Source organism: Tamandua tetradactyla, chromosome 1, assembly GCF_023851605.1.
Source record: "Tamandua tetradactyla isolate mTamTet1 chromosome 1, mTamTet1.pri, whole genome shotgun sequence".
Classification (NCBI taxonomy): domain Eukaryota; kingdom Metazoa; phylum Chordata; class Mammalia; order Pilosa; family Myrmecophagidae; genus Tamandua; species Tamandua tetradactyla.
The window spans coordinates 108,040,511-108,061,753 of NC_135327.1; the positions used below are offsets into that span (position 1 = coordinate 108,040,511).

Sequence of the window (21,243 nt, forward strand, 5' to 3'; positions counted from 1 at the left end):
ACATGTTATAGTTTTCATCTCTAGAAGTCAGATTTAGGTCAATTTCACATTTTCCTTTTTCTTTGTATAATTAGTCTAGTCTTTCCTATTGTTTTTCAAACAATTGGAATACAGTTACAATAATTATCTTAATACCTTCCTTTGCTAAATCTAATCTCTGTGCCAGTTCTGGGTTGAGTTTGATTTACTAATTTTTCTCCTCATTGTTTTCTTGCCTTTTTTTTTTTTCTATTTGATAATTTTTCATCAGCTGCTATGTATTTCTTCTGAGACATAGTAAATTGGAAACAGTTTAATTCTTTCAAGTCTTGCTTTTATGATTTTTAGGCAGGACTAGAATAATGTTTAGTATAGGACTAATTATTCCCCACATCCGAGGCAAACCCATTTTAATTGTCTACCTTGAGACCTGTGAATTATGAAGACTTCCAATCTGCCTCGTTGCTACCACCACTATTTCTGAACCTGTGTATGCATCAGTTACTGTTCCATATTATCCTTTTGGGTAGTTCTTTCCTAAGACTTGTGTACTTTCCTCACATGCATGTACTGTTTCATTTTTCCTTTATTTTTTTAATTTTTATTTTTATTTTTTATTTTTATTTTTTTATTAATGGAAAGAAAAAAAAAAGAAATTAACACAACATTTAGAAATCATACCATTCTACATATGCACTCAGTAATTCTTAACATCATCACATAGATGTATGATCATCGTTTCTTAGTACATTTGCATCGGTTTAGAGGAACTAGCAACACAACAGAAAAAGATATAAAATGTTAATATAAAGAAAAGAAATAAAAGTAATAATAATAGTAAAAAACAACAACAAACAAACAAACAAACAAGCAAACAAAAACAAAAAAAACCCTATAGCTCAGATGCAGCTTCATTCAGTGTTTTAACATGATTACTTTACAATTAGGTATTATTGTGCTGTCCATTTTTGAGTTTTTGTATCTAGTTCTGTTGCACAGTCTGTATCCCTTCAGCTTCAATTACCCATTATCTTACCCTGTTTCTAACTCCTGCTGGTCTCTGTTACCAATGATATATTCCAAGCTGATTCTCGAATGTCGGTTCACATCAGTGGGACCATACAGTATTTGTCCTTTAGTTTTTGGCTGGATTCACTCAGCATAATGTTCTCTAGGTCCATCCATGAAAAGTACTCTGTTGAATACTGGGGGGACACTCTGAAGATTTCCAGATTTCTTGTTACAGGCAGTACTCTCCACTCTTAGTACTCTGCCTGTGAACTCTCCCTAGACTTTCAACTTTGTCTCTTAACTCAGGGAGCTGAATCCTGGAACTCCCCCTGCTCTGTGGCCTGGAAACTGTTTAAAGCACTGAGAAGAGGCAGATGTACAGCTCACCTCATCTGTTTCCTGTCTCTCAGAGATCACCGTCCTTCATTGCCTGATATATAAAGTCTTTAAAACCACTGCTTCATACAGTTAAATTCCTTGTTGTTCCAGATGGAAGGGTAACTCTGATCCATTACTCACTTTTGGCCAGAAACAGAAGTGGTGCCCCTGTCAATTTTGAATGTGTTTTATTTTCACCTATTTAACATCATCCACCTTTTCAGGAATACATTTTATAAGTAATAAAACTCTATAGTCTTGACCTCTGTTTTAGCTCGGACTCTATATAATTTAACCACACCAGATATAATTTTTCATAGCTAGATATTAAGTTGTAACTTTTATTCAGGGATTAAAATTACTTTTTAATCTAGACACATAAATTATGACCAGTAAAAATTGATGGGCTATTTGAGCAACAATTATGTAAACTTCTTTTTTCTAGATTAGCACTGTGCTTAAGGACTTTCAGCAATGATTGAAATGTTCTATTTCTGTGCTCTCAGTTGTAGTAGTTACTAGCTAGCTACCTGTGGCTTTGAACACTTGTCATGTAGCTACTGCAACAGAGAAACTCATTTTTTTTTTATATTTAATTTTAATATATTAAATTTGAATTTAAATAGCTGCATATGGCTTCTGGCTACTTGAGTGGAAAATGTAGTTGTAGATTATATTTTATTTGGCTATCCATTATATGGGTCAGTTCTATTTCATGATGTAGCTTCATGAGAAAAGGAAAAAAAGAGAAAAGTTTCTTTTAGAAATAAAATGTTGTTAGCATTTTATTTTTTTTAATTTTTTTTTTTCAATGTACATGTACAATCAGTAATTCTTAATAACATCACATAGTTGCATATTCATCATTTCTTAGTACATTTGCATCGATTTAGAAAAAGAAATAAAAAGACAACAGAATAAGAATTAAAACAATAATAGAAAGAAAAAAAAAACAAAAAAAACAAAAACAAAAAACCTATACCTCACATGCAGCTTCATTCAGTGTTTTAACATAATTGCATTACAATTGGGTAGTATTGTGCTGTCCATTTCTGAGTTTTTATATCCAGTCCCGTTGTACAGTCTGTATCCCTTCATCTCCAATTATCCCTTCTCTTTTTTTTTTTTTTTTAATTAACAGAAAAAAAGAAATTAACCCAACATTTAGAGATCATACCATTCTACACATGCAATCATTAATTCTTAACATCATCACATAGCTGCATGATCATCATTTCTTAGTACATTTGCATTGGTTTAGAAGAACTAGCAACATAACCGAAAAAGATATAGAATGTTAATATAGAGAAAAAAATAAAAGTAATAATAGTAAAATCAAAACAAAACAACACAAAACAAAACAAAAACTTATAGCTCAGATGCAGCTTCATTCAGTGTTTTAACATGATTACTTTACAATTAGGTATTATTGTGCTGTCCATTTTTGAGTTTTTGTATCTAGTCCTGTTGCACAGTCTGTATCCCTTCAGCTTCAATTACCCATTGTCTTACCCTGTTTCTAGCTCCTGCTGAACTCTGTTACCAATGACATATTTCAAGTTTATTCTCGAATGTCCGTTCACATCAGTGGGACCATACAGTATTTGTCCTTTAGTTTTTGGCTGGATTCACTCAGCATAATATTCTCTAGGTCCATCCATGTTATTACATGGTTCATAAGTTTATCTTGTCTTAAAGCTGCATAATATTCCATCGTATGTATATACCACAGTTTGTTTAGCCACTCTTCTGTTGATGGAGATTTTGGCTGTTTCCATCTCTTTGCAATTGTAAATAATGCTGCTATAAACATTGGTGTGCAAATGTCCGTTTGTGTCTTTGCCCTTAAGTCCTTTGAGTAGATACCTAGCAATGGTATTGCTGGGTCGTATGGCAATTCTATATTCAGCTTTTTGAGGAACCGCCAAACTGCCTTCCACAGTGGTTGCACCCTTTGACATTCCCACCAACAGTGGATAAGTGTGCCTCTTTCTCCGCATCCTCTCCAGCACTTGTCATTTTCTGTTTTGTTGATAATGGCCATTCTGGTGGGTGTGAGATGATATCTCATTGTGGTTTTGATTTGCATTTCTCTAATGGCCAGGGACATTGAGCATTTCTTCATGTGCCTTTTGGCCATCCGTATTTCCTCTTCTGAGAGGTGTCTGTTCAAGTCTTTTTCCCATTTTGTAATTGGGTTGGCTGTCTTTTTGTTGTTGAGATGAACAATCTCTTTATAAATTCTGGATACTAGACCTTTATCTGATATATCATTTCCAAATATTGTCTCCCATTGTGAAGGCTGTCTTTCTACTTTCTTGATGAAGTTCTTTGATGCACAAAAGTGTTTAATTTTGAGGAGTTCCCATTTATTTATTTCCTTCTTCAGTGCTCTTGCTTTAGGTTTAAGGTCCATAAAACCTCCTCCAGTTTGAAGATCCATAAGATATCTCCCTACATTTTCCTCTAACTGTTTTATGGTCTTAGACCTAATGTTTAGATCTTTGATCCATTTTGAGTTAACTTTTGTATAGGGTGTGAGAGATGGGTCTTCTTTCATTCTTTTGCATATGGATATCCAGTTCTCTAGGCACCATTTATTGAAGAGACTGTTCTGTCCCAGGTGAGTTGGCTTGACTGCCTTATCAAAGATCAAATGTCCATAGATGAGAGGGTCTATATCTGAGCACTCTATTCGATTCCATTGGTCGATATATCTATCTTTATGCCAATACCATGCTGTTTTGACCACTGTGGCTTCATAATATGCCTTAAAGTCAGGCAGCGCGAGACCTCCAGCTTTGTTTTTTTTCCTCAAGATGTTTTTAGCAATTCGGGGCACCCTGCCCTTCCAGATAAATTTGCTTATTGGTTTTTCTATTTCTGAAAAATAAGTTGTTGGGATTTTGATTGGTATTGCATTGAATCTGTAAATCAATTTAGGTAGGATTGACATCTTAACTATATTTAGTCTTCCAATCCATGAACACGGTATGCCCTTCCATCTATTTAGGTCTTCTGTGATTTCTTTTAGCAGTTTTTTGTAGTTTTCTTTATATAGGTTTTTTGTCTCTTTAGTTAAATTTATTCCTAGGTATTTTATTCTTTTAGTTGCAATTGTGAATGGGATTCGTTTCTTGATTTCCCCCTCAGCTTGTTCCTTACTAGTGTATAGAAATGCTACAGATTTTTGAATGTTGATCTTGTAACCTGCTACTTTGCTGTACTCATTTATTAGCTCCAGTAGTTTTGTTGTGGATTTTTCCGGGTTTTCGACGTATAGTATCATATCGTCTGCAAACAGTGATAGTTTTACTTCTTCCTTTCCAATTTTGATGCCTTGTATTTCTTTTTCTTGTCTAATTGCTCTGGCTAGAACCTCCAACACAATGTTGAATAATAGTGGTGATAGTGGACATCCTTGTCTTGTTCCTGATCTTAGGGGGAAAGTTTTCAATTTTTCCCCATTGAGGATGATATTAGCTGTGGGTTTTTCATATATTCCCTCTATCATTTTAAGGAAGTTCCCTTGTATTCCTATCTTTTGAAGTGTTTTCAACAGGAAAGGATGTTGAATCTTGTCGAATGCCTTCTCTGCATCAATTGAGATGATCATGTGATTTTTCTGCTTTGATTTGTTGATATGGTGTATTACATTAATTGATTTTCTTATGTTGAACCATCCTTGCATACCTGGGATGAATCCTACTTGGTCATGATGTATAATTCTTTTAATGTGTTGTTGGATACGATTTGCTAGAATTTTATTGAGGATTTTTGCATCTGTATTCATTAGAGAGATTGGTCTGTAGTTTTCTTTTTTTGTAATATCTTTGCCTGGTTTTGGTATGAGGGTGATGTTGGCTTCATAGAATGAATTAGGTAGTTTTCCCTCCACTTCGATTTTTTTGAAGAGTTTGAAGAGAATTGGTACTAATTCTTTCTGGAACGTTTGGTAGAATTCACATGTGAAGCCATCTGGTCCTGGACTTTTCTTTTTAGGAAGCTTTTGAATGACTAATTCAATTTCTTTACTTGTGATTGGTTTGTTGAGGTCATCTATGTCTTCTTGAGTCAAAGTTGGTTGTTCATGTCTTTCCAGGAACCCGTCCATTTCCTCTAAATTGTTGTATTTATTAGCGTAAAGTTGTTCATAGTATCCTGTTATTACCTCCTTTATTTCTGTGAGGTCAGTAGTTATGTCTCCTCTTCCATTTCTGATCTTATTTATTTGCATCCTCTCTCTTCTTCTTTTTGTCAATCTTGCTAAGGGCCCATCAATCTTATTGATTTTCTCATAGAACCAACTTCTGGCCTTATTGATTTTCTCTATTGTTTTCATGTTTTCAATTTCATTTATTTGTGCTCTAATCTTTGTTATTTCTTTCCTTTTGCTTGCTTTGGGGTTAGCTTGCTGTTCTTTCTCCAGTTCTTCCAAATGGATAGTTAATTCCTGAATTTTTGCCTTTTCTTCTTTTCTGATATAGGCATTTAGAGCAATAAATTTCCCTCTTAGCACTGCCTTTGCTGCGTCCCATAAGTTTTGATATGTTGTGTTTTCATTTTCATTCGCCTCGAGGTATTTGCTAATTTCTCTTGCAATTTCTTCTTTGACCCAGTCGTTGTTTAGGAGTGTGTTGTTGAGCCTCCACGTATTTGTGAATTTTCTGGCACTCTGCCTATTATTGATTTCCAACATCATTCCTTTATGGTCCGAGAAAGTGTTGTGTAAGATTTCAATCTTTTTAAATTTGTTAAGACTTGCTTTGTGACCCAGCATATGGTCTATCTTTGAGAATGATCCATGAGCACTTGAGAAAAAGGTGTATCCTGCTGTTGTGGGATGTAATGTCCTATAAATGTCTATTAAGTCTAGTTCATTTATAGTAATATTCAGATTCTCTATTTCTTTGTTGATCCTCTGTCTAGATGTTCTGTCCCTTGATGAGAGTGGTGAGTTAAAGTCTCCAACTATTATGGTATATGAGTCTATTTCCCTTTTCAGTGTTTGCAGTATATTCCTCACGTATTTTGGGGCATTCTGATTCGGTGCGTAAATATTTATGATTGTTATGTCTTCTTGTTTAATTGTTCCTTTTATTAGTATATAGTGTCCTTCTTTGTCTCTTTTAACTGTTTTACATTTGAAGTCTAATTTGTTGGATATTAGTATAGCCACTCCTGCTCTTTTCTGGTTGTTATTTGCATGAAATATCTTTTCCCAACCTTTCACTTTCAACCTATGTTTATCTTTGGGTCTAAGATGTGTTTCCTGTAGACAGCATATCGAAGGATCCTGTTTTTTAATCCATTCTGCCAATCTATGTCTTTTGATTGGGGAATTCAGTCCATTGACATTTAGTGTTATTACTGTTTGGATAATATTTTCCTCTAACATTTTGCCTTTTGTATTATATATATCATATCTGATTTTCCTTCTTTCTACACTCTTTTCCATATCTCTCTCTTCTGTCTTTTTGTATCTGACTCTAGTGCTCCCTTTAGTATTTCTTGCAGAGCTGGTCTCTTGGTCACAAATTCTTTCAGTGACTTTTTGTCTGAGAATGTTTTAATTTCTCCCTCATTTTTGAAGGATAATTTTGCTGGATATAGGAGTCTTGGTTGGCAGTTTTTCTCTTTTAGTAATTTAAATATATCATCCCACTGTCTTCTAGCTTCCATGGTTTCTGCTGAGAAATCTACACAAAGTCTTATTGGGTTTCCCTTGTATGTAATGGATTGTTTTTCTCTTGCTGCTTTCAAGATCTTCTCTTTCTCTTTGACCTCTGACAGTCTAACTAGTAAGTGTCTTGGAGAACGCCTATTTGGGTCTAATCTCTTTGGGGTGCGCTGCACTTCTTGGATCTGTAATTTTAGGTCTTTCATAAGAGTTGGGAAATTTTCAGTGAAAATTTCTTCCATTAGTTTTTCTCCTCCTTTTCCCTTCTCTTCTCCTTCTGGGACACCCACAACACGTATATTTGTGCGGTTCATATTGTCCTTGAGTTCCCTGATACCCTGTTCAAATTTTTCCATTCTTTTCCCGATAGTTTCTGTTTCTTTTTGGGATTCAGATGTTCCATCCTCCAAATCACTAATTCTATCTTCTGTCTCTTTAAATCTATCATTGTAGCTATCCTTTATTTTTTCTATGTTTGCTACTTTATCCTTCACTTCCATAAGTTCTGCGATTTGTTTTTTCAGTTTTTCTATTTCTTCTTTATGTTCAGCCCATGTCCTCTTCATGTCCTCCCTCAATTTATCGATTTCATTTTTGAAGAGGTTTTCCATTTCTGTTCGTATATTCAGGATTAGTTGTCTCAGCTCTTGTGTCTCATTTGAGCTATTGGTTTGTTCCTTTGACTGGGCCATATTCTCAATCTTTTGAGCGTGGACAGTTATCTTCTGCTGCTGGCGTCTGGGCATTTATTCAGATTTCTCTTGGTGTTGGACCCAGCAAGGTTGTAATATTTTTCTGTGAAATCTCTGGGTTCTGTTTTTCTTATCCTGCCCAGTAGGTGGCGCTCGTGGCACACGTTTGTCTGCGGGTCCCACCAGTAAAAGGTGCTGTGGGACCTTAAACTTTGGAAAACTCTCGCCGTCCGGGGGGTTCGCTAGCCGAAACGGCTTGAGCCGGCCCGGGGTCCGAACGCAGGGAGGGTTGCTGGTCGCCGCAGCCAGGGAAAGAGCCCGTCCGAATTTCCTAGTCGGCCTTGGGCAACAAGCGTGGCGGGAGGGCGCCAGTGGCAGCGGCCCGCCCGAGAGAGTGCACGTTCCCCGGGAGTCACGGGTTTGGAAGGGGCCTCCCCCACCCGTCACCGTTCTCCGCGGCCTGGGAATTTCCGATCCAATTCTCTCAGTTGGTCCGGGGGCTGCGCGTGGTGTGGGCGCCAGCCGTCTTTGTTTCAGGGGACCGCCTCTCCAATTCTCCCAGCCGGCCCGGGAAGGGGGAAGGGAGTAACTCCGGCCGCTTGCCACCCCGCCCGGTAAGGCCCGCGCGCCTCGGCGATCTCACCCGAGCTGCTTCTCTCAGCCAGCCAGCCGTTCCAGGATGGGGTACGCTGTCTTTTTTATCTCTGTTGTGGCTTTGGGCGCTTTCTGTATCGTTTCTACTCCCCTAGTAGGTGTCCTGGAGAAGAAACTAAGATCCGCGCGTCTTACTAAGCCGCCATCTTCCAGGAAGTCCTTTAGCATTTTATTTTGATAAAAAATAGTTCAATAAGGCAAAATACCAGTGATCTCCAATTTGTAATTGGGAGCAGTCTCATGGACATTTTTGGTACTGTACTTTTCTCTAATTACTGTTTCAATATTCACTTAAGTTATAATTTTTAATATCATGGATAATTATATGAGTCTAATATTAAATAATTCAGAAGACATTGATTCTATGTGTGTATTATTATTGGTTGTTTGATTATGAATTTACTATGGTCAAAGGAACCTGATATTTTTAAATGCTATGAGATGATTAATTCCTAAAATTATTAAATAATTATTAATTACTGAGATTATTAAATGATGTGGTATACCTAAGAGAAGGCACAGAATTATGGAAGCTACTCTAATATGACTTACATACAGAGTATACCAGCATTTCAGTCCTCTTGGTCATGTTTATGAATGCTTTTTGTTTTCTGTAAATATTCAAGATGCCTCATGTTCTCAAAATCTTTTCTTGTTTTGGCGTTTGAAACATATTAAAATATATTTTTTAAAAATTTACTTGCAAATGGTACAAAAACAGAATCAATTCCTCAATAATAATTATAATAATTTTTTTGTCAGTAATAAATTTTGTCATGTAAAATAAAACTTGACATGTCATTAAAATATATCAAGGTGATATACTAAAGCCCGTGAGGTTTTGAAGAATCACATATCTGCTTTTTTGTAACTTCTTACTTTGATCATTTATGTTCTTCAACAGTGCATCTCAAAGAAAAATAAATAAATAAAAGAAGGTAGAGTTATGTTTTAAGCAATGTTAGCTAAACAAATCAGTACCTCATATTAATCATTGTAATTACTTTATACTTCTGATTCTAAAATTTTTTATAGCTGTTCCAGATGTTAAGTTAATTGTAGATGTATGTAATCCTTAAGATAATTATACCATAATACAATAGTGGCAAAGTTATGTTCTTTTAGGGGAGCACCATCATGTGAAATCATCTGAAGAAATGCTTATTTTATGATTTTTTTAAATATTCTTTTTAAATAATGTTAAGATTTTTATTTTTATTTCAAAATTCAAAGTTCTATTTCCATTACTTTGATTTTTTAAATAACTTGAAACAAAACATGTATGCAAATTTACCATTTGTACCACTATGAAAATCATTTACCTTTTAATTTGAATTATTAGAAACATTATATAAATCTTTTGTATGGTTAATATTTTAAGGAAAAAGTAATATTTATTTTATTCACTACCTTTTGTTTTGTTAAACACTATTTTCAAAATTTTATTTTCATCCTTCTAGGTTGGCAGACATTTTATTTCATGGAGCTTTGTAAATGAGTTGTTAGTATTTTGTCTGAATTTCCACCATAGCCTGCAGCTTTTAATTAGCTTCTATTCATCAGAATTATGAGTTGACACTCATGATGACATAGATTTAAACTTGTTGTACAATAAAGTGGTTCAATTTTAGAAGCTTGTTTTTCTTGTGAAAAATAGAATTCATTAACTTAAAGAATAATGTAATTTTCATTAATAGAATCCATATAATTCATAGATAGTTGAAGTGAGATGAAAGTTTCTAAAGTTCTTTTTTAAATCCTTAAGGTAGTTATTTTGATCACCTTAATATTGGTCAGTTCCATCAGTTATTAGATTCCCCTCATATTTCTGCTAAATGTGGCATTTTGAAGATGATGAACATGAATTTATACGATTTGCTTTTCAATTCACATAGTGAATGATTTTGCAGTATCTATTATGTTAGATTCAGAGAACCTCTGGTTTATCTACAAATTTTAACTCAATAAAGTTTGAGTTTGACCATTACCAGAACTTTCATTTTGAACATCTTCCCTTTCACTTTGGTGGGCATTATTTGGGTAGATATTTAAGCTTCATAAATGAACTTTCTTCTTATTTGAATAAACAGAGTCTTTTTTTCCCTCATGCCATAAATCCTGACACTCTACTCCTGTTCTTATATTCCTGTGAAAATGAACTCTGGAATAAGATTGAAGTGTTAATTGTGTGGTTGTGGAATATTTCTGTTGTTTTAAGTGATTTTTTGCCCTGTATTTAATTATTGCCCTTTAGTTAAAGTACCTGTTCTCAAAGACAAGTCAAAATCACATTGTAAAATATAAAAAATTAGAATTCAGCTGGGACTAGGATTACGTTTAATGGTTAATTACTATACAAATGTGAAGCATGTGTAAAACTGAATGTAGAAGGCACACGAGGCACAGAGGAACCTTTTTCAACCCCTTGGTGCCAGGAACCTCTCCCACACAACAAAGCGATGAAGTTTATACACATGTTAAATGCTTAAGTAATTTACCAGTTTATGAGAATAAATCTGCTACCTTTTATTAAAATGAAGCTAAACATTTGGGGATGGGTGGGTAGGAACATATCTTCATCTTTTTATATGTATAAATGAGGAAGAGCTTTTAGAAATGGCATGTTAAATGGGAAATACTACTTTTACTGTGATTTCCATCTAGCAAATTTGTGAGCAGTTCAGAAAGATATCAAAGAATATCTACTTGATATAGCTATAACCAAATCTATAGAACTCAAGCTAATGAAACATTTTGCTACATTTTAATGTATGCTAGGCTGTCCAGGCTGTGTTTGCTTTATTAAGGCAAAGCATTTACATTTCTCCTGAGTTCTCAAGACCATTTTCAGCCCTCTACTATAGTTGTATAAACCTGTCCTGTCTTGTAAAAATGAAAATTGATTGTGTTTTCGTACCAATTGCACTTTTTCCTGGAACTCATAAGTAATTGTATTTTAGAGTTTAAAATTAGTAGCACTATGTAAAGTATATGCTTAAGTGTCATGGTATTAGAAAGAATATCTGCTGGAGGTGATCTTCATTTTTCATCATGTCATCAGCCTTTCACAACTGGTAAAAGAAAATTCTGAGAATTCTACTTTTTTAAGCTTGATTTTTTTTCTTCCAGATTATATGTTTCATAAGGTCATGATTTATATCTGTGTTTAATGGTTAATTATATCAACTTGTGTAATGCTTAGCACATAGTAAGTATTCAGGAAAAAGACCTATAATATTTCTCCTATCTCCTGCTACTTCATTTCTTAAAGTTTCTGTAAAGTAGCTTTAATGAGTTAGCATATTTTGGAGAAATAAGACAGTCTATAAATGATAGATAGCTTGCCTCGAACTCACTTTTATGTATTTCTTTAATTCCTGAACAGCATTAGCATACTGAATGTTTTTTAGTGCTATTAATTTTTTTTCCAGGAAGTATGATGTGTTTTTATCTTATAGATTTATGGCTGAAGTGAAAAACATCTAGTCCCTTTTAGACATCTCATGACTTGGTAAAAACTCTAGAAAATCATGTACCATGACCTGTAGTTCAACCTAGAGAGTTGCTGCAACACGTGTTTTTATGAGAAAAATTAGCCTCTATATTATTGGTCAATAAGTAATTATGTCCATATAACATAGAAGTGGCATGAAGTCGTATACAACTTTTCTTAGCTAAAGAATAGTTAGAAAAACTGAAATAGAATTACAGCCTCCAGAAAGAAAGGAAAAAGACTTCAACCTGACTGCTACCAGAAGCAGAAGCCTTATGGCACTGTCTTAGGAAAATTGAAAAAGAACACCTTGCAACCAGTGCTGACTTCCTAGAGCCCCACCTCCTGGCAGCTGTGATTTCTCCCATGCAAACCTTAGTGACAGCTTCATAGTGCAGAGTTCCATTTCCAGTTGTCTCAGTATCCATTGTTCCTTCTCCAGTTAGAGTGTTACTGGCATTTTCAATCTGCTGTTGTGTGTGTGTGCATGTGCATTTTATATATACGTGGAGGCTCTAATTACAAATTACAGAGGTCTTGTGTGAATTGCCCCCTGTTCTGTTTTTTCCAAAAGTCCCTTTCCCTTTATTTTATTATTATTATTTTTGTGGTGCATGGTCTGGGAATTGAACCTAGATCTCCTGCATGAAAGGCAAGCATTCTACCACTGAACCACCCATGCACCTGTTTTATTTTATTTGTTTATTTATTTATTTGTGGCATGGGCAGGCTCCGGGAACTGGCATGGCAGGTGAGAACTCTGCCATTGAGCCACCATTGCCCAACCTGCTTTATTTTTAATGTGAGATTTCATAGCACTTAAAATTTGTCAAGAAAAGTTTGTCTTATAGTAAACAAGAAATATCTGCCTGTGTATGTGCCTATTTAGATCTATAGTAAGGCTTCCCAGGTTGCGTATTGCAAAACTCACATAAACCGTGATGGGAATTGTGGTCCTTGGAGGTTAAGGTCTCTTAAGTAACATAGGTAATGACACAGATAAAAAGTTAAATCATGCTGAGAACCTTTTAACTGCCAACAGCAGTGTTGTCCCCCGTTCACTGGTGTGGAGGTGTGCAGTCATCTGGCAGCGTGGGTTTAGGTGACGGTCTGAGGTGCAGTGTTCTTTCCACTCTTAGCCAATCCAATTTCTGATATTCCTTGAGTTAGGAGAATAAGCATGGTTCTTTTTACTGTCTGCAAACCCACTGTCTTTTATAAACTACCAGCAATTTTAGGTTGAACTAGAGAATTCAAACTCATAAAAACTAATGGGCCTTCAAGGCACTAGTTACCTACCTTTGTGAAAGGATATAGGGCAGAAAACATGGTGGGGCAAAAATGGACATGTCTCTTCAGTTGGCCCTCCCACATTAGTATTGGGTTCTTTTTGTTTCTTTGTTTTGTTTTGTTTTTTTCAGCAAACATTCAGTGAATGCTGTGCTGTAGAGGTTTTCTTTTTTTAAAAAAATATATATATATTCTGGATAATAAATATTTTCATATATTCTGGATACTATCCTGTTGATACAGGATTTTCAAGCATTTTCTCTGTTTTTGTGGACTGTCTTTATTCTTTATTGATAGTGTCCTTTGAAACACAAAAGTTTTGAATTTCTAATGTATCTATTTTTTTGTTTCTTGTTCTTTTTGGTATCAAATTTAAGAAACTATTGGTGAATCCAAGGTTATAACAATTTATATCTAAGTTTTCTTTTAGAGTTTTATTTTTTAGCTCTCATATTTAGGTCTTTGATACATTCTGAATTAATTTTTTGTATATGCTGTGGAGTAGGTGTTCAAACCTATTCTTTTGCATGTGGATGTCTAGTTGTCCTACTGCTGTTTGTTGAAGAGACTGTTTCCCCCATTGAACTGTCTTGACACCCTTGTGAACAATCAAGTGACCATAAATGTAAGGGTTTATATCTGGATTCTCAATTCTATTCAGTTGATCTGTGTGTCTATCCTTATGCCCATACCACACTGTCTTGATTACTTAAGTTTTGTAGTAATTTTTTTCTCCTTATTGTCTATTTTAATATTGTTACTTGTGTTACATTCTTTTATTTTAAGTTTTAAAATATGAATGACTGTTTTCAATACCCTGCAATATTGATATTCCTTTGTTCTTCCTTATGCAAAAACATTTTTTAATTTGTACATTTAGTCACTATCATTGTATATTCTAGACATTCCTAGATTTTACCATCTCTGTCTTTATCATCTATCTTTCCTTCTGGTTTCATATGTACCCCCAGTCCTCCTGCCTCTATCATTCTCATATTCAGCTTCATTCAGTGTACCTACATTATTGTGCTACAATCAGGTAGTATTGAGCTATCCATTTCTGAATTTTTACAATCAGTCCTGTTGCACTGGTGTTCTTTTTGTGTATCCTCCAGTTCCCATGGCAGCTCAGGGTTGAGGGAAGGAGGCCACATACAGTGGTGAGTGATAGATCCTTTATTTATTTATTTTTTGCTATATGGCATGGTCACATTTCATTTTTTTTCCATATGAGTATCCCGTTATTTCAGCACCATTTGTTGAATTTTATTTTGTTTTGTTTTGTTTGTTTTTTGAGGGGGGATGTGCATGGACTGGAAATTGAACCTGGGTTTCCTGCATGGCAGGCAAGAATTCTACCATGAACTACCCTTGCACTCTTGATAGATCCTTTTATGGAAAGCACAAGCTCCAAATAACCATTTTCTTTTTTTTTTTTGATAATGGAAAATATTTATTTCTTATGTACGCTTTCTTAGTTCTGAATGCCTGAATGCTATACATGTGAAATATCATGCTAACAGAATACAAAAATACTGAAATTGGTACAAGGAGCTATGGCTACCCCTAATGTGTCGACAAGGGAAAAAGAGTACTTTAAATTTCAAAGCTTAAATCCTTTTCCATGAAATAGAAACCTGAGAGCTTCTACATCGCTACCTAAATTCACTTGTTTTGCCATTAATAAATCACTTTTGAAATAGCCATGAAGGTCATTATCCTGTGTGGTGGAAAACATCCTGTGGACAGTATCTTTATGCCTTAAATGATTCCCTAAGTTTGTCCATTTCACAATGTATTTCTATGGGCTGCCATCTTAAAGACCTTCCCACCAAATACAAGATCTTCAGCACAGCACTCACCTCAGCACGGGTTCATTCTATTTCCAAATTTTTCAATAATAGTGCTCATGTTGTCATTTTTGTTAGGATAATAATAACAGATGTGAATAGTTTTCTTTCTGTAGTCTAAAATCAACCAGTAAAGAATAAAATAGACACAGATAAACCAAAATATTTCATCCTTAAAAGCAAGTGTATTCAGTTCCTTTCCATGCAACCCATAATGATAAGGTATTTATATGCTTGCTGTTTCTTTTTCCAAATAAACAATTTGGGACAACCTTTGAGGATACATTCATCTTCTATAATGAGCCATCATATGATGTGTTCTGATAAGTATCTTATATGGGGAAGAAAGAAACATTCTTGCTGACCTACAAATTAATTAGGTAGGGAGTGTATGGTGATGTCCATTGTCTCTTCCATCACCATCAAGCTCAAGTTAGGGCCATAATACTTAGGTTATATGGAAAGATACCTACAGAAAACCATTCACATCTGCCACTTCAGGGAGGACGGCATGAGGGAAGAAGAGGAGGAGAAGGAGGAGGAGACTCAATTTCTTATTATGAAGTATAGAGGCTGCTGGCTGGAAGAACACAACTGACTTTCTGATGAATGATAGAAGAAAAACAAAAAAAAAATAAGAACAATGCAAATAAAGTCATCCTCCTTAGGATGCTGTATTAGTTAGGGTTCTCTAGAGAAACAGAATCAACAGGGAACACTTGCAAATATGAAATTTATTAAAGTGTCTCACTTGACTGCGGGAATGCAGAGTCCAAAATCTGCAGAGCAGGCTGCGAAGCTGACGATTCCGATGGAGGGTCTGGCCGAACTCCACAGGAGAGGCTCACCAGCTGAAACAGGAAGAACCTGTCTCTTCTGAATCCTCCTTATAAGGCTTTCAGTGATTAGATTAAGCATTACTCATTGCAGAAAACACACCCCTTTGACTGATTACAAATGGAATCAGCTGTGGATGCAGCTGACATGATCATGATTTAATTCTATGAAATGTCCTCATTGCAACAGACAAGCCAGCACTTGCCCAACCACCACTTGGCCAAGTTGACACATGAACCTGACCATGACAGATGCCAAGCAGAAAGCCTCCAAAAATCCCCCCAATCATAAGCATATTCTTTTTCACAAATGTTGCCACCTCCTCAGCTTTGCTTTTGACTTCAGGAGGTATTTGGTTGTGCTTAGGGATTTTCAGCTGCTCTGTGGCATTTTTCATGTCCTTCTCTCCTCACTGCCAGTCAACTTTAAAGTGTACGCGGTATGGTTTACAAGTTGAAGAAGAAAAAAATCCACCTCCCAAGCCGTTGTAGCCAACTTTCCAACTTCCTGGAATATGAAACCTGTGCACCACCAAATGACACCTCCAGTTCACAGCTGGGTCACCACACCATTCTTTTCAGCAGAGACTCTGGATTCCTGTCCCAACAGCTTGGCCACCATGGCTGTTTTTAGCTAAGCCCGCAAGGTCCAGTGATTCAAAATTTCCTTGACTTGATGCAGCCGTTTCAGTGAGCTGGTCTTGGTGAGGACACCCTCACAGGCGCGGCCGCCAAGACCTGTGATGAGTTACCCTTTGGCTGCCGAGGCCTGTGACGAGTCACCCTGTAGCTGCCATTCCAGCACCTTTATCTCTTGCAACAGCATGTGGGCCTTTAGCTTCCAGGGCCCAGCCAGAGGAGCCCCTGGTTACAAATTAAACCACACTCAGGAAGGCGTTTACAGATTTTCCTGTCTAGCTCTGGTTCACCAGTCAAATTATTCTTACCATGAGTGGTATTGCCTGGTAAAATAGCTGGAATTCCACTTTTATGAGATTTTCCGGGGATACAGAGGTAGGAGAAGATGAACTAACACAAGGTAATAGTGTCTGTTCTTTAGAACTTTATCAAATGGAAGGACGTGAAAATGTTTTCTGTTTTGCATCTTCTGAACATTTTTAGCTTTTTTTCTGCTGTCTGTTCTTTTGTTTTCTTTATGTAGCTCTATGTGTATCTTTGATTAACTGTATTTAATAGAAAGTTCCCAGAAATAGTTCATTGAATATATAATAAGTTAATATGCAATACAAATCATCATATGATCTTCTTTAAAATGGATGTAATGTATTTACTTTTCCCAGGAAGAGAATTCAGTGTGACTAGTGAAAAATACCACCTCATTTCCACGGGAAATAGACCAAACATAATGCATTTTTGGATGGGTGTTTTATTTGTAGTGGCTATTCATATTGATGATCAATGAAGGATAGGTATAAGTGCAAGAATATGAGGATGGGATATATTTTTAAATGTTTCTAGTTAAGAAATACATATAATTGGACAATTTATAATTCTTAGGGGTTTGTTTTTAAATTTGGTATTGTAGGAGAATCCACATATTTCTGAGTAATTAATATTGTCTGCCTTTAGATTTCATAATTTTTTTAAATATTCAATTTTATTAAAAATGTATTCAATTGTGTGGTTGTAACATATATATAGCATAAAATTTCCCATTTTGATGACTTATATGTGTACATGAAATATGTGATACAAGTCTGTTAATTACCATTCTAGTTTGCTAGCTGCTGGAATGCAGTATACCAGAAACAGGATGGCTTTTAAAAATGTGAATTTAATAAGTTGCTAGTTTACAGTTCTAAGGCTGAGAAAATGTCCCAATTAAAACAAGTCTATAGAAATGTCCAATCTAAGGCATCCAGGGAAAGATACCTTGGTTCAAGAAAGCCCATGATGTTCAGGGTTTCTCTCTCAGGTGGAAAAGCGCATGGCGAACACAGAGTTCCTCTCTCATCTGGAAGGGCACGTGGCGAACACAGCCATGTGCTAGCTTCCTCTCCTGGCTTCCTGTTTCATGAAGCTCCCAGGAGGGATTTCCCTTCTTCATCTCCAAAGGTCACTGGTTGGCTGGTGGACTCTGCTTCTCATGGCTGTGTCATTCTGCTCTGCTCTCTCTGAATCTCTCTTTCTCCAAAATGTTTCCTCTTTTATAGGATTCCAGTAAACTAATCAAGACACACCCAAATGGGTGGAGACAGGCCTCCACCTAATCCAGTCTAACAACCACTCTTGATTAAATTACATCTCCAGGGGGATGATATAATTACAATTTCAAACATACAATGCTGAATAGGGATTAGAAGAAATGGCTGCCTTTGTAACATGGGATTAGGATTAAAACATGGCTTTTGTAGGGTACATACATCATTTCAAGCCAGCACAATTAGATTCACAATATTGTGCTACCATCACCACCATCCATTTACCAAAATGTTTTTATTAAATTCTGTGCCTATTACGCAGTAACTACTCATTCCTACCCCACTGTTCCCTCACTCTCGGTCCCTGGTATTCTGTAATATATTTTCTGTTTCACAACTTCATTCTTTTTATAGCTGAATAATATTCCATTGTGTGTATGTACCATATTTTGAATAATTCACTGTTGATGGACTCTTGGATTGCTTATACTTTTGGCTGTTGTGAATAATGTTTCTGTGAATATTGGTGTCCAGCTATCACTTTTCACTTCTTTGGGGTATTTACCTAGAAGTGAAAATGCTGGTTCATTTTATAATTCTGTGTTTAACTTTCTGAGAACATTAACATTTTAAGTTTAACTATTTTTGTGATTTATGTCTTACATAACCCATAGAAGAAGAAAACTGTTGTAACACCTCAAATATTTGGAAAAATGAGGAAAGAATACCCTAAGATATTTTAAATTTAACTTAAAAATTATGTTTAAAAATGAATCATTTCATTTTTTCAAGAGAAAACCCTATTTAGCAGTTAAAATCATTCTGTATGGGCAGGCCATGGTGGCCCAGCAAGATGAGTTCTCGCCTGCCATGCTGGAGACCTGGGTTTGATTCCCAGTGTCTGCCCATGTTAAAAAAAAAAAAAGCTAGTCATTCTATGTAAGTGGCCCCTGGGATTTCTTTCAGGAATAGATCATTATTTATTAGAGTGTCAAATCTTACTTATTTTGAAAAAAGTTCTAAAAATATTTTACTTATTTAAGTAGTCATTCCCCTTGGATTTTATTTATATTGTTAGATTCTTAACATCTAAAAATATACATTTCTATGTATCCTAGTTACATACTGTAAATTATAAATTAAGTTGAATAAATTGCTGAAATTATATATTCTTTATGTATTTCGCTGCATCAATTGTAATAGAATATCAGCATTTTATATTTTTCAAAATTGTGTGCTCAGTGTTTACTACATCTGTATATAAAAAAGTTGATTCACTGATCTTATTAAATATTTATAACCTGAAAAGCTTAACCAAAAAGCAATACAAGTTGATTAAAATTTGCGATATTATAAATATATGTGATTTGAGCTTCTTTAATATTGTTTTTTTAAAGGTAAGCTGAGGGTTATGGTATTTTAACTCTGGTCTTTATGTTATTTTACAGGTGCATTTTTTTGATCATAAATCAATACCTTTTGGTCAGAAAATGGAAAACCAAGTATGGATCAGGGAATTTGCAATGGAAGTAAAAAAAAGAAATATTTTATTGTATGGCCTTCTCATACATTTTCCACAGGTATGTAATATGTTGGTCTCTTTAGATTATAGGTTCTGTAGACTACAATATTAATGGTAAGAACCTGATTTTGTTAAAAGTAAGGAATATTAATATTAAGGAAATTTCTGGCTGAAAGTTACTGATCTGTTCATGTGTTATAGAAGATAGAACCTCTTGACTTGGGGAAAAATAAACAAGTAAATGTTTTGGTTAGGAATAAAAAGATCAGAAATTGGCAAATCTTCATACTAAGTACAGTTTGTAGCCCCCATAGGGGGTTGGCAGATTTAGCAAATAAAAGGCACCCAGTTAAATTCGAGTTAGAGATAAACAGCAATGTTTTTAGCACAAATATGTCTCAAATTTGGTATTTGAAATTTGAAATTCAAATACAATTGAGTGCCCTGTATTTTAACTGGCAGCCCTAAGTCTATGGTTTCTTGGCCACTTGTAAAATTTGAAATTGATAGATCATTTTATTAGGTAAAAAATTGATTGTTAGTATCTTTTTTTTCCTAATATGTTATTTTAACCATTTGAAAGCAGCGTCTGGCATTCAGATAACAAAAGTAGTGCCTGACATTCAGATAACAAAAAGGCATAGTTCATAACTTGAGAAAACAATTTTGTCTTTAATAGCAACCAGTTAGTTAATCTGGTAACAAAATGAGTTAGCATTATAAATTCTTTGTGCAGAGAAACAAGCCATTTGGAGGGACTATTAGAGAAGACAGGTTTGCCCTTTGTACATGGGTAGCTTTTATCAGATTTGCAGACTGTTTTGTAGTTTCACAGAGGAACCACACGGAACCAAGCAAGTTAAGCAGTCAACTGCTTTTCTAATTGTCAGTAATAAAGTAATTTGGTAATGACTGTCTAGGCCATGGCAGGTATTTAAAACTATATATGAGTGATGAATCACAGACATTGTTTATGAAATATTTAAGGTACAAGCATATTCTCAGGTTAGTAATTAAGAACAAGGCAGGTTTTAGTTTCTTTAGATCATGGAATTGTAAAATGTTACAATTGAATTCAGTATTATCAAGACCCAAAGACATACAATATACCTTCCCAAGGACAGATAACAGTTCAAGTAAGATCACGAACTGAGGTCTGTATCCTAGGTCAGGAATCTTTCCTCTTCAATAGATTGTCTTTTTTTATGGTTGTATTCTAGGCAATTATGGTAGAAAAAAAAATTGAGTTCTTTTCCTGTGCCATGCAATGGAGTCGTGAGCATCCTATTGGTACCATGTTGTGCAGATATAAAATAGAGTTTACTGAGGGAAATCTCAATTGCGTAAAAGGGGTAGACACACACACAATTCCTGCGACTCTCATTGTCCAATGACTTAGATAAAGCAAAGATTGTTTGCATGTACTGTAGCTGACATTCCAGTAGAGTAGAGTGCTAGGTAAAATATAGGATGCCCAGGTACATTTGAATTTCAGATAACATGAACAATTTTTTACATATATGTACATCCCAAATATTTCATGGAGGTATACTTATATTAAAAATTGTTATCTGAAATTCAAATTTAACTGGGCATCCCGTGGTTTTTTGGGATAAAACTACATATTTATGGGAGAAAGTACAGTGAATATCTGTGTGGCTCTGTCTGTACCTGCGAAAGCTCCCTGATTAGAAAC

The 21,243-nt window shown here is 35.3% G+C and overlaps 1 protein-coding gene and 1 pseudogene across 1 annotated transcript in view; one reads left to right on the top strand and one right to left on the bottom strand.

Moving 5' to 3' along the window:
- CRPPA (CDP-L-ribitol pyrophosphorylase A) overlaps positions 1-21,243 on the top strand; it is a 368,112-nt gene that overhangs the window by 217,886 nt on the left and 128,983 nt on the right. The window contains exon 9 of the mRNA XM_077157926.1: positions 19,474-19,605. Within this exon, the coding sequence (XP_077014041.1) occupies positions 19,474-19,605 (132 nt within the window). The remainder of the gene's footprint in view (positions 1-19,473; positions 19,606-21,243) is intronic.
- LOC143678942 (FUN14 domain-containing protein 2 pseudogene) lies at positions 15,975-17,204 on the bottom strand (annotated as a pseudogene).